Below are 13,313 nucleotides of genomic sequence, written 5' to 3'. Positions count from 1 at the left end.
TGTAAAATTGGGTTCAGTACCCAAAACCAAAATTAAAAAAGAAAAACAAAAAAATCTGAAGGCCTTTCAGATTTTATATTAAGTCCAAATGGGCAATTTTTTTCATTTACAGACACATACATGTTTCGTGAGCATTCAGGCTAACACCACTTTGGGCTAAAGATATTTAGAAACAGCATATCTTTAGAATTTCCGATACACAGGCTCGCACACTGGAGACAAAAAATGTTTGATTCCTTACAGTGTTGCCACTGCTCGCTTTGAAACGTCGAGTTTTTTAATCAAAAATCCATTAAAGTTTTACAGAATATGAAATAGACAGTAAAAACAAATTTCAGATTCCAAATGCATGCTTCCAAGTGTCCTTGTTCGGGTGGAGGACTATGTGATAATGTGAAAAACATACATATGTTCAGTAGATTCTCATTATTTAGGTTCTTTAAACAAATACAGGGCGATAATATTCGGTGGCAACAGTTCAGAAAAATGATTCAAGCATTTAAAGTGATTCGATGTAAAATGCCGTTTCGAAACTAAGAGCCCTGGGCATACGCCCATTTGGGCTTTAAAAAGAAATTATAAAATTAAGCACATTGAAATAAAATCTGAAAGATTTCAGATTTTATATTTCACGCAAAGGGACTTTTTTTGACGTTTTGTGTGTCATCTTTATTTATTAAATATCATGTTCTTTGCACTTAAACCACACAAATTCCACAGCAATATCATAAAATATTTAAAAACAGGATATCTTTAGAATTTCCGATATACAGTCTCACACGCTGGAAATAAAAATGTTTTATTCCTTACAGTGTTGATACTCTCGCTTTGAAATTGTTGAGTTTTCTAATCAAAAATTCCTTAAAGTTTTGCAAGATATCAAAGAGATAATAAAGTAAATTTAAAATTAAAAATTCGAATTTCTAGATGCGCATGCTCGGGTGGAGGATTACTTTTTTCAAAATTTGATGGCTCTAGCTACTGTCGTTTTATACTTATATATATATAAGTATAAAATACGTTATTAAATTTTTTATATATTATGTGCATATTTATCAGAAAATTGAAACATTTTGCAGATTTTCCTACAGAATTTTACTCGCAGAAATGCCTTCTTACATTCTACTGAATATCTTTCTCCTACGATACTGAGAAATGTTTGGCCTCTATTTCTAAAAACAGATTAACTATTTTCAAATAGGTTGCACGTTGAAAAGCAGTGGTAATGTAAAACAAATGGAAGAAAGAACAGGATATGCGTCAAAAATTAGAGGAGGGACGATAAAAATGAAAGGCAATGGGCATGATCATTCCACATATTATATATGGTACCTTTGATATAAAGGACTTCTTTTCCACTGCCCAGGACTCAGGACCCCCTGGACATATATAATTATTATCTGTTTCTGTTCGTTTAACTGGGCTGATACTGTGAACGAAATACTGTGAACGAAATACTGTGTGATACTGTGAACAATACGAAGGAAAATTCTAAAGTGTAATTTACATTAAAATTTTTCCAGTACCGATATTACCTGCTAACTGTATTAAAATTAGCTAACGACAGAGCACAAGAAAAGACTAGACTAGCAAGACTAGAATTCTCTTATTGCAGGTGCCCAGTTTAGTTCTGTATGCGAATAAAATTTTTAAATTGGCTTCGGTTAGTTGAACCTTGTTAATAGTCGACTAGTAAAACACATGCTGAATACTGATAGTTTGATTTAGGTTCGAACATAGATGAATGACCTGCTGCATCATTGGTGTTTTGTGCAAAGTCAGTTTCCCTTAGAAAGCCCTTCACGATGGCAGCCCTCAGATGTTTGCTATAAATAGCTCTCTTATGCTCTGCAATATCCAAATAGTCTAAACTATTTTTAGTTGAAAATGAATAAATTACGTGTTTTTTTTTTTTTTTTTTTTTTTGTAAAGAAAAAGGTATCTTGTTGAATTTTAGTTTTTTCGAGGAAAGAAAAGAAAAAAAAAAAATTATATATTTATGTCTAACTGAGCCAGCCAGTTATATGAACAAAACTTAAATTTTTTCTTTTAGTTGAAGTAGAAATATATCGTGCATTTTGGTAAATAAAAGAGGTTTTACACTTCAGTTTTGCTGTAGAATGTCTGTTTTGTAATTTATTTTACAGAAATTAAAATCTTAATTTTTTTTGTTGCGAACCCTAGGTGGGGGAAACATTCTATATATATAAAAAAATATCAGTCCCAGATGTGCATAATAATAAATATAAGCCTCTAGGAAGCAAACCTGTTGTCCAGAAATTTTTGAATATTCAGGTAGATTGTAATCATATTATGCCGGGTATTTGTTGAAATTAGTTGAATTTCTGCTGAAAAGCTTACTTCTACTTCAATGCATGTTTTATATAATTCCTAATATGCACATTTTTTAGCATGTATATTAACACACAAATATTCTTGAGAAAATCTAACTGAAGGAAGATGAATCTAATCATGAACAATTCTACATAATTTTATTTTAAAATTCGTTATAATTTGCATTTTTTGAGTGCAGACAATTTTTTTCTTTTCATGTTTCAAATTTTTCACAATTTACACCCTTTAAAAATAACTGCATATTATTATACTGAAAAATAATATTTAAGAATGTAGTGAATTCTGGGAAATGATCTTAATTCAATGTATCAAAAACCAAATTATAAATATAAATATTATAGAATTTATGTTTCTGCATTAGGTAACTACACTAAAAGTAATACTGATAGAAAGTGTTTAGTAAAACTATGCATTACCTATTTAACTATAATATTTAAAAAAAATATTTTCAATTTTCCAACTGCACATACAAAAACTCATGTGGCATAAAACCTATCAAGAACGTTGGCCCATGAGTGGACGAGCAATAAATTTTCTGAGCGCTGGTAATTCGGCCCAAGAGTCCTGCGAACGAACTCACTGCTTAGGTGTTTTCTTTGTTTTCCCCACGTGCAACGTGTATACGAACTAGCTTCCCTCAGATAATCTCCCACGAAGACATCCCTATCCTTAGGCCAATCACCTTTGAGTTCTTTGCCATAATCAAATCAAATCAAATCAAATCAAATTAAAAAATAAATAAGCACCGAGGGCATTAAACTAGCGTCTCTCTTTGATTCTTTCTATATATATATAGAGAGAAAGAATTAAAGGTTTAGAGACTAATAAAACCATAAGAATCAATGCATCAAAATCCGATTTCTTTTTCCTTGAATGCTCTTATAATTTTTTAATACGAAGATTTCTAAATGCAGCTGTTTATTTGCTCTTAGCCCCCCCAAAATAAGTAGTGGAATAGTAAGATATACTAATATTTTCTTAGATTTTAAAGAAAACAATATCATTATGGCACAATTAATAAACTCACGGCTTTCCTTACTTATTACTATACACAAAAGTGAAAAATTGCTTGACAAAAATTTAGACGTCTGTGATTATGTGCAAATAAACAATTTTATACTTCATGTTCAGTTAGTTATTTCATTATATTAAGTAAGTTGTGAAATATTATTTATATCCATGGTTTGAAATAAACTCTGGATGAAAAATACCCAAAGCTGCAAATAAAATAAGAAATTTTCCAACTTCCCAAGATATTTTATTTAGAAAATGAAGAAAACATATCGAAAATCAAATTGTTTCAGTGAGAAAATATTCCTTCCATTCTAGGCAAGCAATCACATATAAAGGGTAAATTAAATAATTAAAATGAAGATTATTAGGAATGCAAAAACATTTATAATTCCTTTCTTTTTAATGCCTCAATTTGCAGTTTTTTACAAAATTTAGATTTGGTAACATAAACCCCGACTTACTGTTAAAAGTCAGATCGCAAACGCTACCTTCTTGAAAACTACCAAAGGGCAAAGTTTTGACAGTGATTGATATTTTTACAGCCGACACTAATTAGTTCACCTGATGATTCTCTGCAGGTGGGGGGGATGAAAAACTACTTAACGCTTTTCGTGCATTCAGTGGAAGAAATCTTCCATGCTTTTCAAAAGCTTTGATGACAAAGCTGGTGACGCTTTAGGAAACAATACCTTATCTTTCTGAAAACCTCCAGATGGTTAAAAGAAGGCAGCTCTGTGGGTAGGCAACACCCATTTTCCGTCCATCAGCTTCTACATGCACAGCATGAGCGTCCTACAGGCACTGAACAAGAACAGCATGCAAACCTTCCGCATCTCATTAAAAGAAGTGATTGTTACCCTGTCTTCTACCATACAAGTGTTTCTATGCTGGATACGTAGCCATCATGGTACCCAAGGCAACGAAAGAGCCTACTCCACAGCTAAAGAAGCCACAAGTCACCCTTCCATTGACTCAGAGGTCCCATTCTCCATAGTCACTGCCAAACACAAGATCTTCTGCACCTTCATGTTCATCTGGCAAGCTCACTGGAATGACTCAGACACCGGCCGACACACCTACTCCATTTTTCCCGTGGTCTTCACCAAGAAGTTCAAAACAGACTTCTATCTACTACAAGCTTTCACAAATCATGGAAGAATTTCCACATACCTCAGCAGGTTTTACCATCAAAACTTTAAATGCACCTGTGGTGCTTCAGCTTCTTCAGCAGACGTCTCACATTACACCCACGACTGTCCACTCATTTCTCTCATCAAAGCCTCCCTTCCTTAGTTCCAGGGATCACATAGCCTCAAAGACCTTCTTCAGGATTACTACGGACAGCGAGGTGTCAGAACCATCATAGATTATGTCTATTCTAAGAGAGACATGATCAGATAACCAGGTCTAGGAACCTGATGAAATGTAAAGGCACCAAGCCCCCATTCACGTATATATGTAAATATCTCTAAACTAACTAACCCTTTTTGCTAATTTTATACTACCCAAAACATACCCAAAATATTGAAAGTTGGAGCACCCAACAAAAGTACAACAAACATACTAACTCTTTCACACCATTTCAAGTCTTCATTAGTAACTACATAACTAGAAACAAATTGCATTAAGACAACAATTTTTCATTCATCAATGAAGGATTTAATCAAATGCTGTAAGACAATTATAACGCTGAACAGGAACATGCAAAAATGAAATGGATTGAACCCTTGTCTGACATGTTTATTTCATCTGCATTAAATTATACCTACAAGCTGTTGATTTATCATTAAAGTATTAGCTATTGTTTTGATGGTATGAATTACTGTGTAGCCAAAATTACAATAACATTTAAATCTTTTCTCCTTCTCTCATTAAGGCCCACCAGCAGCCGAGCAGTAAAGTCGCTGAACACTGGTAGTTCGGTCCGAGGTTTGAATCTGGCGAACGGGCTGGCTGTATGGATGTTTTCGTGGTTTTCCCCATGTGTAATGTGTATACGAGCCAGTTTCCTTTAGAAAGTCCTCCACGAAGGCATCCCTCCCCTTAGGCAGATAGCCCTCGAGGCTTTGCCATAATTAAATAACCTAACCTAACCTAACCTTCTCTCATTAAATTTGATGGCACTAATTATAAAAACTGCTAGAGATTCCTGATACTTCTGTTAGTATTCTTATAAGACTTTGTTTCTAATAGCTGAATGGTTATGACAGTGGTTTATAGGTAGTTTGATGTGGTTTGGTTCTCAATGAAAGGACTGGCTGCATGTGGTTTTAGTCACTCTATCCAGCAAGGATATGGATGCAGGCCAGTTTTTCCTAAAAATTCTCTACCAAAACAAAGAGAAGTCTCATTGTTTTTTTTCCATACTTTTTTAATTTTTAGTTATAAGTATAAAGAATTAGGTATTTATGTACATTTTTTTTTGGTCATGAAAACTAGTGGAGATCCTCCTACCCCAATGCATATGGTTTTGCAGAAGGCAAGTCTTAATCCTCCCCAAAAAATGTGCGAAAAGAACAGATAGATAGCAGTTTACTAATTTCTTTGCTTATGAAAATTAAACTGGCCCATGGAGGATTACCTAGGGTTATAAAACCATTGCAAAGATCTCAAAAGGGGATTGTGACAGCTTACCAATCTGTTGCTGGGCTAAATCACATTGTTGTGTGCTAATTTTTTTTTCCCCTGTCAAAAACAGTGGACAGAAAAATGTGCAAGTGCCATGATTTACAATAATTTTTAAATATCATTTTTTGATGATATAAGTTATCGATTTAATTGCAGTTTGCAAAAATTACTGAATACCGGAGCTTATTTTTCCAAACAGTTCCTAACTGTTATTCAAGCTTTCATAAATTTGAGTTTGTTTTAACTACATCTGAAATAGATTTCTTATTTGTTTCAATTTTACATAAACTTCAATGCATCTAAAATAAGTAAATGAAAGTAAAATAAAACTATTATATATCTGTGGCTAAATGTCTTTCATTTATCAACCAAACCATAGCAGCACATTAACTTATCAAAGTGAGACTTTAAAATAAATGCACACTTCATATATTTTTAGATGTTTTTATTGATGTTAATGCCACTGGTGTAATTAAGATAGACGTTTCTAATGCCATGTGTTATGTATCTCCACGGCAGAATTTCTGCTTAATTCTTTTATTCATTTCATACCTTAAAAGTAAAATCTAATGATAATAGTAAAATGCCGTAGCAATGCAAATGGTAGCAGTAGTAATGACCACACAAATGAGGCCTTGTGAAAACCATGTACCTTATACATCATATGTGCTTTAGATTCAAAAAATGTATAATAAATCAATATGTAATAATAACTGTTGTGGATGCTACATCTTTGTAAAAGAAATAAACGAGTGTTAATTGGCACTAATGACAGTAATTTGGTATTTTAAAGATAATAATTGCAGTTAATAAATCACTGTAATCTGTGAAATGAATCCTTTTTTAATGATGTGGTTCATTAAAACTTTTAAGAATGCATGACATCATAAACTTTCTAGTGAAGAAAAAGAAGAAATTGCTATTGTATTTTAACTTTTGAGGGGAAAGCTTATTTAGTTCATTAAAAAAAAATCCACTATTCATGTTGGAAACAAAGCTATTCTAGCCTTTTTCATTTGTTTCATCTCATCACATAATGCTACTGAACTACCATCCACTTATTTATTTACAGTTGCATTTAACTATTAATAATTATTTATGTTCTATTTTTTACCTATTTTAATTAATTTTAACATACATTTAGACATTTTTATGTTACTGAAGACCTTAATTTGTAAATAAATATCTCTATTTATTCGAGTAATATTTATTCTTATGTCATGTGTATATCCTAGTACTTATTTGATATTATAATTTTCATTGCCAGAGATAAGTGAAATTTAGAATAAGAATTTGTCTGTTACCTGTCATTTTTTTCATCGTATGGGGCCATCTATATTGGATGATGTTGCTCTGATTTAAAGAAAAAAAAAAGTGGGGGTGAATTTTTAGTTTTTGAAAGACTGTTAAAACATCAAATGAATACTACTTTTTATTCTGTTAATGTTATTTGTGACAAAATGATTTCAAAACTTTCCCGTGGAAATAAAGTATGCAAAGTTAATATACAAAATACTTAAAATATTCTCTGTTTATGCTTGCATAATCAAGAAAATTTGGTAGGAAAAATATACATCTACAGTATATTATCTTATACATTTTGATAATAAGCTGAAATAGCTTTTACTGTTTTTAAAAACAAACAAATTTTGTCATGTTAGCATAGCATGCTACAAGATAATCTGGTGCAAATATTTAATTATGCAAAGCTCGCTCTTACTTTAAGAACTTTTTTCATGGTGGATTATCTAAAGGAAACTGCCTCACACTTGGTTAGAAGTGCAAAAAACATGAAAACCTCACACAGTCACTGCATTCAGTGATCAAGAAGAGAGACTGAGGCAGATTATAATGTTTTATTATTTTAGCTTCTCAGTATTAATAGGTATCTGTAAGAAATATGCTATCTATTGCTTTTAGATGTTAACATTATTTGAAAATTCTTTTGCATATTCGTTTCTTCTATTCATCAGAAGAAAGATTTTTTCTTAAAAGGGTAAAAAGCAGATGTAACTATATCTAGATAGATGAATATCTTAAAACCTGGAGAATTTTATTGTCACCCAGCTGCATCTGTCTCTGCTCTCAAAGTCTGAACAATACAAAAGTAAAATTTTGATAAAATGTTCATGCATAAATGAACTGTGCTATTCATTCAGCTTTCATGCCTGTTGCACAATTATAGCCATTTTTCATAATGCAGTAGTATAAGTCTTTAATCCGGACTTGTCGGAACTTCGGCGATTCCGGACTAGGGGTTTTTCCGGATTATAGATCTTCAATTTAAATCTGGTAAGATGGCATGCAGAAATTATAAAATTAAAAATATGAAACCGTAATTTATGAAATAAAGAGAAATTATGATCTAAAGAGTATCAAAATTACAAAAAAAAGCTTAATATTTATTTGCTTACTTTATTAAACATTTCTTTCAATGTAAGTTGTTAAAGTTGCTTCGTTTTATGTGCTAATACTTTATCTTTAATTCTATAAATAGACATACTTTCTTGTTCAGTTACAAAGTTTCGCTGTTCAAGTCCTGTAATTGCTGTGCTGAGAATACCGACTAACTTGTCAATCGAAATTTTTTCGTTTTTACTAACCTCTCTGTCACTTTCTTCATGCCTTTATCCGTTTTTTGCAGCAGTTCCACTTTTTGTTTGATGGACATAGAAACATGCTTTCGCTTTGTAGATCCTTTGGCAGCTCCAGAATCGGAAACTCTTTTTGACATAATCGAAAGTTCAAGCTTACTTTTTATAAAATTGCTCTAACAGTCTTCAAAAAATAATAAGCCGGATCCAATTAGAAGATTAAGGAACAACGCAATCTGCAACATTAATTGAAATAGATAATTAGGTAATTTTAGCCTAGCTTATACTGTCTGTTATATATTAAACGCACATGCGTAAAGGTATTATGCCCATGTGTCATATGCAGAAAGTTTGTAGCTTTGAGGTCCGTATTATAGATCATTCTGGATTATGGATGTCTGGATTAAAGACTTTGTACTGTATATTGTTTTTTAAGAACTAGGTTAAATGTTTAGAAATATGGGGCAAAGGGTATGTATATATGGATTACTAATTGTGGCCACTGTGATAGTACTTTTATATTGCTTTATGTTTTTTCCTTGAGTACACTAAGTTAATTACTTTCTGTTTCAGTAAGTTAATTATGATGCTAGTGCATGTTTTCATAGAAAATTTTACCTTTAGGTTAAAGCGTACCAACAACATTTAACATTTGATGATATTTCCTCACTACATGAATGGGCGGTTTCTGGTTTCAAAAATTCATCAGTCTCCCGCAGCATGAAAAAGTATGATATTAATGGTAAGAAGCATGATTTTTTTTAATAATATATATGTTTACTTGAATTTTTATGTAGGGGGAAAAATTGTGGTTCTTTCTTTTATCACAGGACTTCCAGAGGTTGTTATTAATGCCTTAGAGAGCTTACAGTCAAAAAATATCAGTCAAGATGACAGTGATGATGAAGAAAGTATGTTGTTTGAATTTTTAATAACTCAGAATCATTAGTAAATTCTAAATTCGTGTATTTGTCTAATTTTCTTCATTTTAACACTTGCTTAGTTTTTTTAATAAAAATTATGGGTGATAGATACATGTGTCTTGAGGTCTTCCAGAAAATGGCTTCTACAGTCAAAAGTCGTTAATCCGGACACCCATAATCCGGAATAATCTATAATCCGCACCTCAAAGCTACAAACTTTCTTCGCATGCGCATAGGCGTTTATGCATGTGTGTAATACTTTTACAAATGAGCATAATTCTTTTATGCATATGCATAATGCGTTTACGCATGCGCGTTTAATGTATAACGGATGGTATAAGCTAAGCTAAAATTATCTAATTATCTATTTCAGTTAATGTTGCGGATTGCGTTGTTTCTTAATCTTCGAACTGGATCCGGCTTATTATTTTTTGCAGACTGTTAGAGCAATTTTATAAAAGTAAGCTTGAACTTTCGAATTTGTCAAATAGAATATCTGATGCCGGAGCTGCCAAAGGATCTATAAAGCGAAAGTATGTTTCGATGTCCATCAAACAAAAAGTGGAATTGTTGCAAAAAATGGCTAAAGGCATATCCTTTGTTTCTCTAACCATTCCGAAATCTGTTTATCAATTTCACGCTGCTCTGCGGGAAAGGGGGGGAACGTCTCAGCGCGCAATGAACTGGAAGTTGATCTATCAGCACTATCCTTATCTTCAGGGCAGATGTTTTTATTTTATTCAGCTTATAATTCCTTACTAAATGTAGTATTTCGTGTCGATGTATTTCATCTTTGATATGATTTAAATCAAATTCCTCGTCATTATAAATATCACGAGTACACCTCAAATAGTTTTCTGGTTGCAATTTTCTAATTTCGACTATGCGTAATGTATGCTTTACGCATGGGCGCGTTGAAAGAAATGTTTAATGAAGTAAACAAATAAATATTAAGCTTTTTTTTTGTAAATTTTGATACCCTTTAGATCATATTTGCTCTTTATTTCATAAGTTACGGTTTCATATTTTTAATTTTATAATTTCTGCATGCCATCTTACCAGATTTAAACTGATGATCTATAATCTGGAATTGTCAAAGTCCCGATGAGTCCGGATTAAAGACTTTTGACTGTATAAGCATATCATTTCTATTAGCTGTCAACTATTCAGTGTCCTGTCATATTTTCTAAAGTTATGCAGGTTATTGTGATCTATGTATGTACAATGCTGTTGAAAAAAGGGAGAAAAATGCTTTAGAATAATGTAATAATGAAATCAAAGTAATTGAAATTAATAACAATGAATTGATAGTATAAACAAATATATAATAAGTGAGGATTTCATGAACAACGTGAAGATTTCATAATCAGATAAAATAATAAAAGAATTCTTTACTTAAGGACTGCAGTTGTATCAATTTAAAATTTCTCTAAACTATTCTTTGATCTGCAAAAACTAAGCACCAACTATTTTGTGATTTGTAGGTTAACATAAGCTTTATAGTTCAAACTAAATTATGTACAACAGATCAGAATATCCTGAAACCTGAAGATCAGCTAACAAAACTGATGATGGTTGTATCATAACCCAAAATATATTTTCATTTCTTTTCTTTATTTTTATGTAAAGACATTTAAGAAAAATAATGCATATATATTAATGGCATTAGGAAAATTTTATGTTGTTATGCACTAAGCTTACAAAACGAAGGAAATTAACCTGACAGTGACGTACAGTACGAAGTCCGAGATCTGAACATCCAATATCCGGAATGATCTAAAATCTGGATCTCAAAACCTCCAGCAACTTTTTTGTTAAATGCTCTTATGCAAGTGCATTTTATTTTTTCCTCCAATAGATAAAACATATAGAGAATCCCGATTCTTAGTTTCCGTTCTGCACTATAATACAAATACTTCGGCAAAGAAATACCTCGCTATTGATGAAACAATAATTTAGCATTAACATGCATGATCAATAATTTGGCTGCGTAGCTATATGCTTGGCATACATCTCAAACCGAAACATTCTACATAGCAATGTCGTTGATTTTACATGTACTTATTTTATATCCCTGACACCAACCTGGCGAATCATTATTTATTATATTTTGCTTTCATTACCGCATGCTTATCAACACATGACAACTTGAGTAATGACTCATGCAGTGATGCATAAAAATTTTTTTAATAATAGTACAAAGGGAGTACAGTAACCTTTTATGTTGACATTATTACACTTGGCAATGATTACAGATTTAAGTTAAATACACTAAGAAATACTGACAAGGAAAAATTTAACAAAAATTTCTTTTCATATGCTAAAAATTGATTTTGTTAATGATACTCATAGGCCAAAAGATTACATTTAGTGCAATTTGCATTAAGAATAACTTATTTGTTTTTCACATAAACCCAGAACTAGCGCCAGAGCTCGTATGGCTGCACCGGGTGGTAGAATTTTAGGAAGACAAGATTTTTGGAACTTAGAGAAGCGACGAGCGACAGAATTAAAGGATGAAAATAATTTTATAATTTAGAGAAAACACTGGGATCCAAAATTTATGGGTGGCAAAAATTTAGAAATTAGAGAGTTGCTTGGTAGCAGAATTTAGGACATGCAGAGACTGCGTCAGGCGGTAAGATATCTAGCGCCAACCCTCGATAAATGTGGGAATTTATTTATTCAGGATGCTCAGTGTGGGAATTTATTTATTCAGGAGTCAGATTTGCATTAATCACGTGCAAGAAATAAACGTAAGTATAGTAAATAACTAAACTAATATAATCAGGCTTAATTGTCTCAGTGCACGATAGAAGCAAGACAAACTTTAGCGGAACTTGTCTTTCGTCATCAATTTCATGATACATAGCCAATGATGTACAGCAGATGCTATTAAGCTTGGCTAAAACTATACTTTACTGATTCCAAGGAATTTCAGCCAATATAGCAGCTTGTGCTGTTCCTTAACTCTTTGATTTAACCTAGCTTAATTATTTTTACAGGCTGTTCCTTAACTCTTTGATTTAACCAAGCTTAATTATTTTTACAGGCTGCTTTTATTACAGCAATTTGATGAAAATTAAAATTTCAACTTTCGATCATGTTAAACAGAGTTTCTAATTCTGGAGCTGCAATAGGATCTACAAAGTGAAAGCAAGTTTCGATGTCCGTTAAACAGAAAGTGGAATTGCTGCAAAAAAATGGATAAAGGTATATCCGTCTCAAAATTATGCGAGGAGTATGGCATTGGAGAGTCGACTGTAAACGACATAAGAAAACAGAAAAAGGAACATTTTGAATTTTTTGTGAATTCCAACACCCCCAATCACAACAAATAAAAGAAAAATTGTTATGCTAAAAGTGAAGACCATGACAAAGTGATTATTGAGTGGGTCAGAAGCATTGCATCGAGGGCATGCCGTTGACGGGTCACATGCGAATGGCGCAAGCTAAAATATTTCACTAAGAAATGAACTTAAAAACTGAGTGCACATTAGTTAACCAAATTTAAAAATTGCCATGGTATAAGGCAGTTAAAATTTTCAAGGAAAAATGCTTCAGCTAATATTGAAGCTGCTGAACTATTTGCAGATGGATTCATTGAACTAGTAGTAGTTCAATGAATTAGAACTAGATCATTAGTAGTTAATCTCTAGAACCAATTTACAATGCTGACGGAACTGGTCTTTTCTGGCAATATGTACTGCAAAATACATCGGCAACCTCTATAGAAAGGCTCCAACTCGTGTCAAAGATTCCAAAGCGGGACTAGAAATTTTAGTGTGCACAATGCCGG

General features: G+C 32.3%; 1 protein-coding gene across 2 annotated transcripts in view; it reads left to right on the top strand.

The window, feature by feature from the left end:
* Positions 1-13,313, top strand: part of LOC118203988 (DNA (cytosine-5)-methyltransferase 3B-like) — a 192,173-nt gene that overhangs the window by 63,552 nt on the left and 115,308 nt on the right. For both annotated transcript variants that reach the window (XM_085809070.1, XM_085809069.1), the window contains 2 exons: positions 9,216-9,333; positions 9,422-9,502. In XM_085809070.1, coding sequence (XP_085665196.1) covers positions 9,216-9,333; positions 9,422-9,502 — 199 coding nt within the window. The remainder of the gene's footprint in view (positions 1-9,215; positions 9,334-9,421; positions 9,503-13,313) is intronic.

The sequence above is a fragment of the Stegodyphus dumicola genome, chromosome X2, assembly GCF_044657685.1.
Source record: "Stegodyphus dumicola isolate Sdum_Otavi_A_Nest chromosome X2, ASM4465768v1".
NCBI classification, from domain to species: domain Eukaryota; kingdom Metazoa; phylum Arthropoda; class Arachnida; order Araneae; family Eresidae; genus Stegodyphus; species Stegodyphus dumicola.
This window is presented reverse-complemented; position numbering and strand designations above follow the sequence as displayed.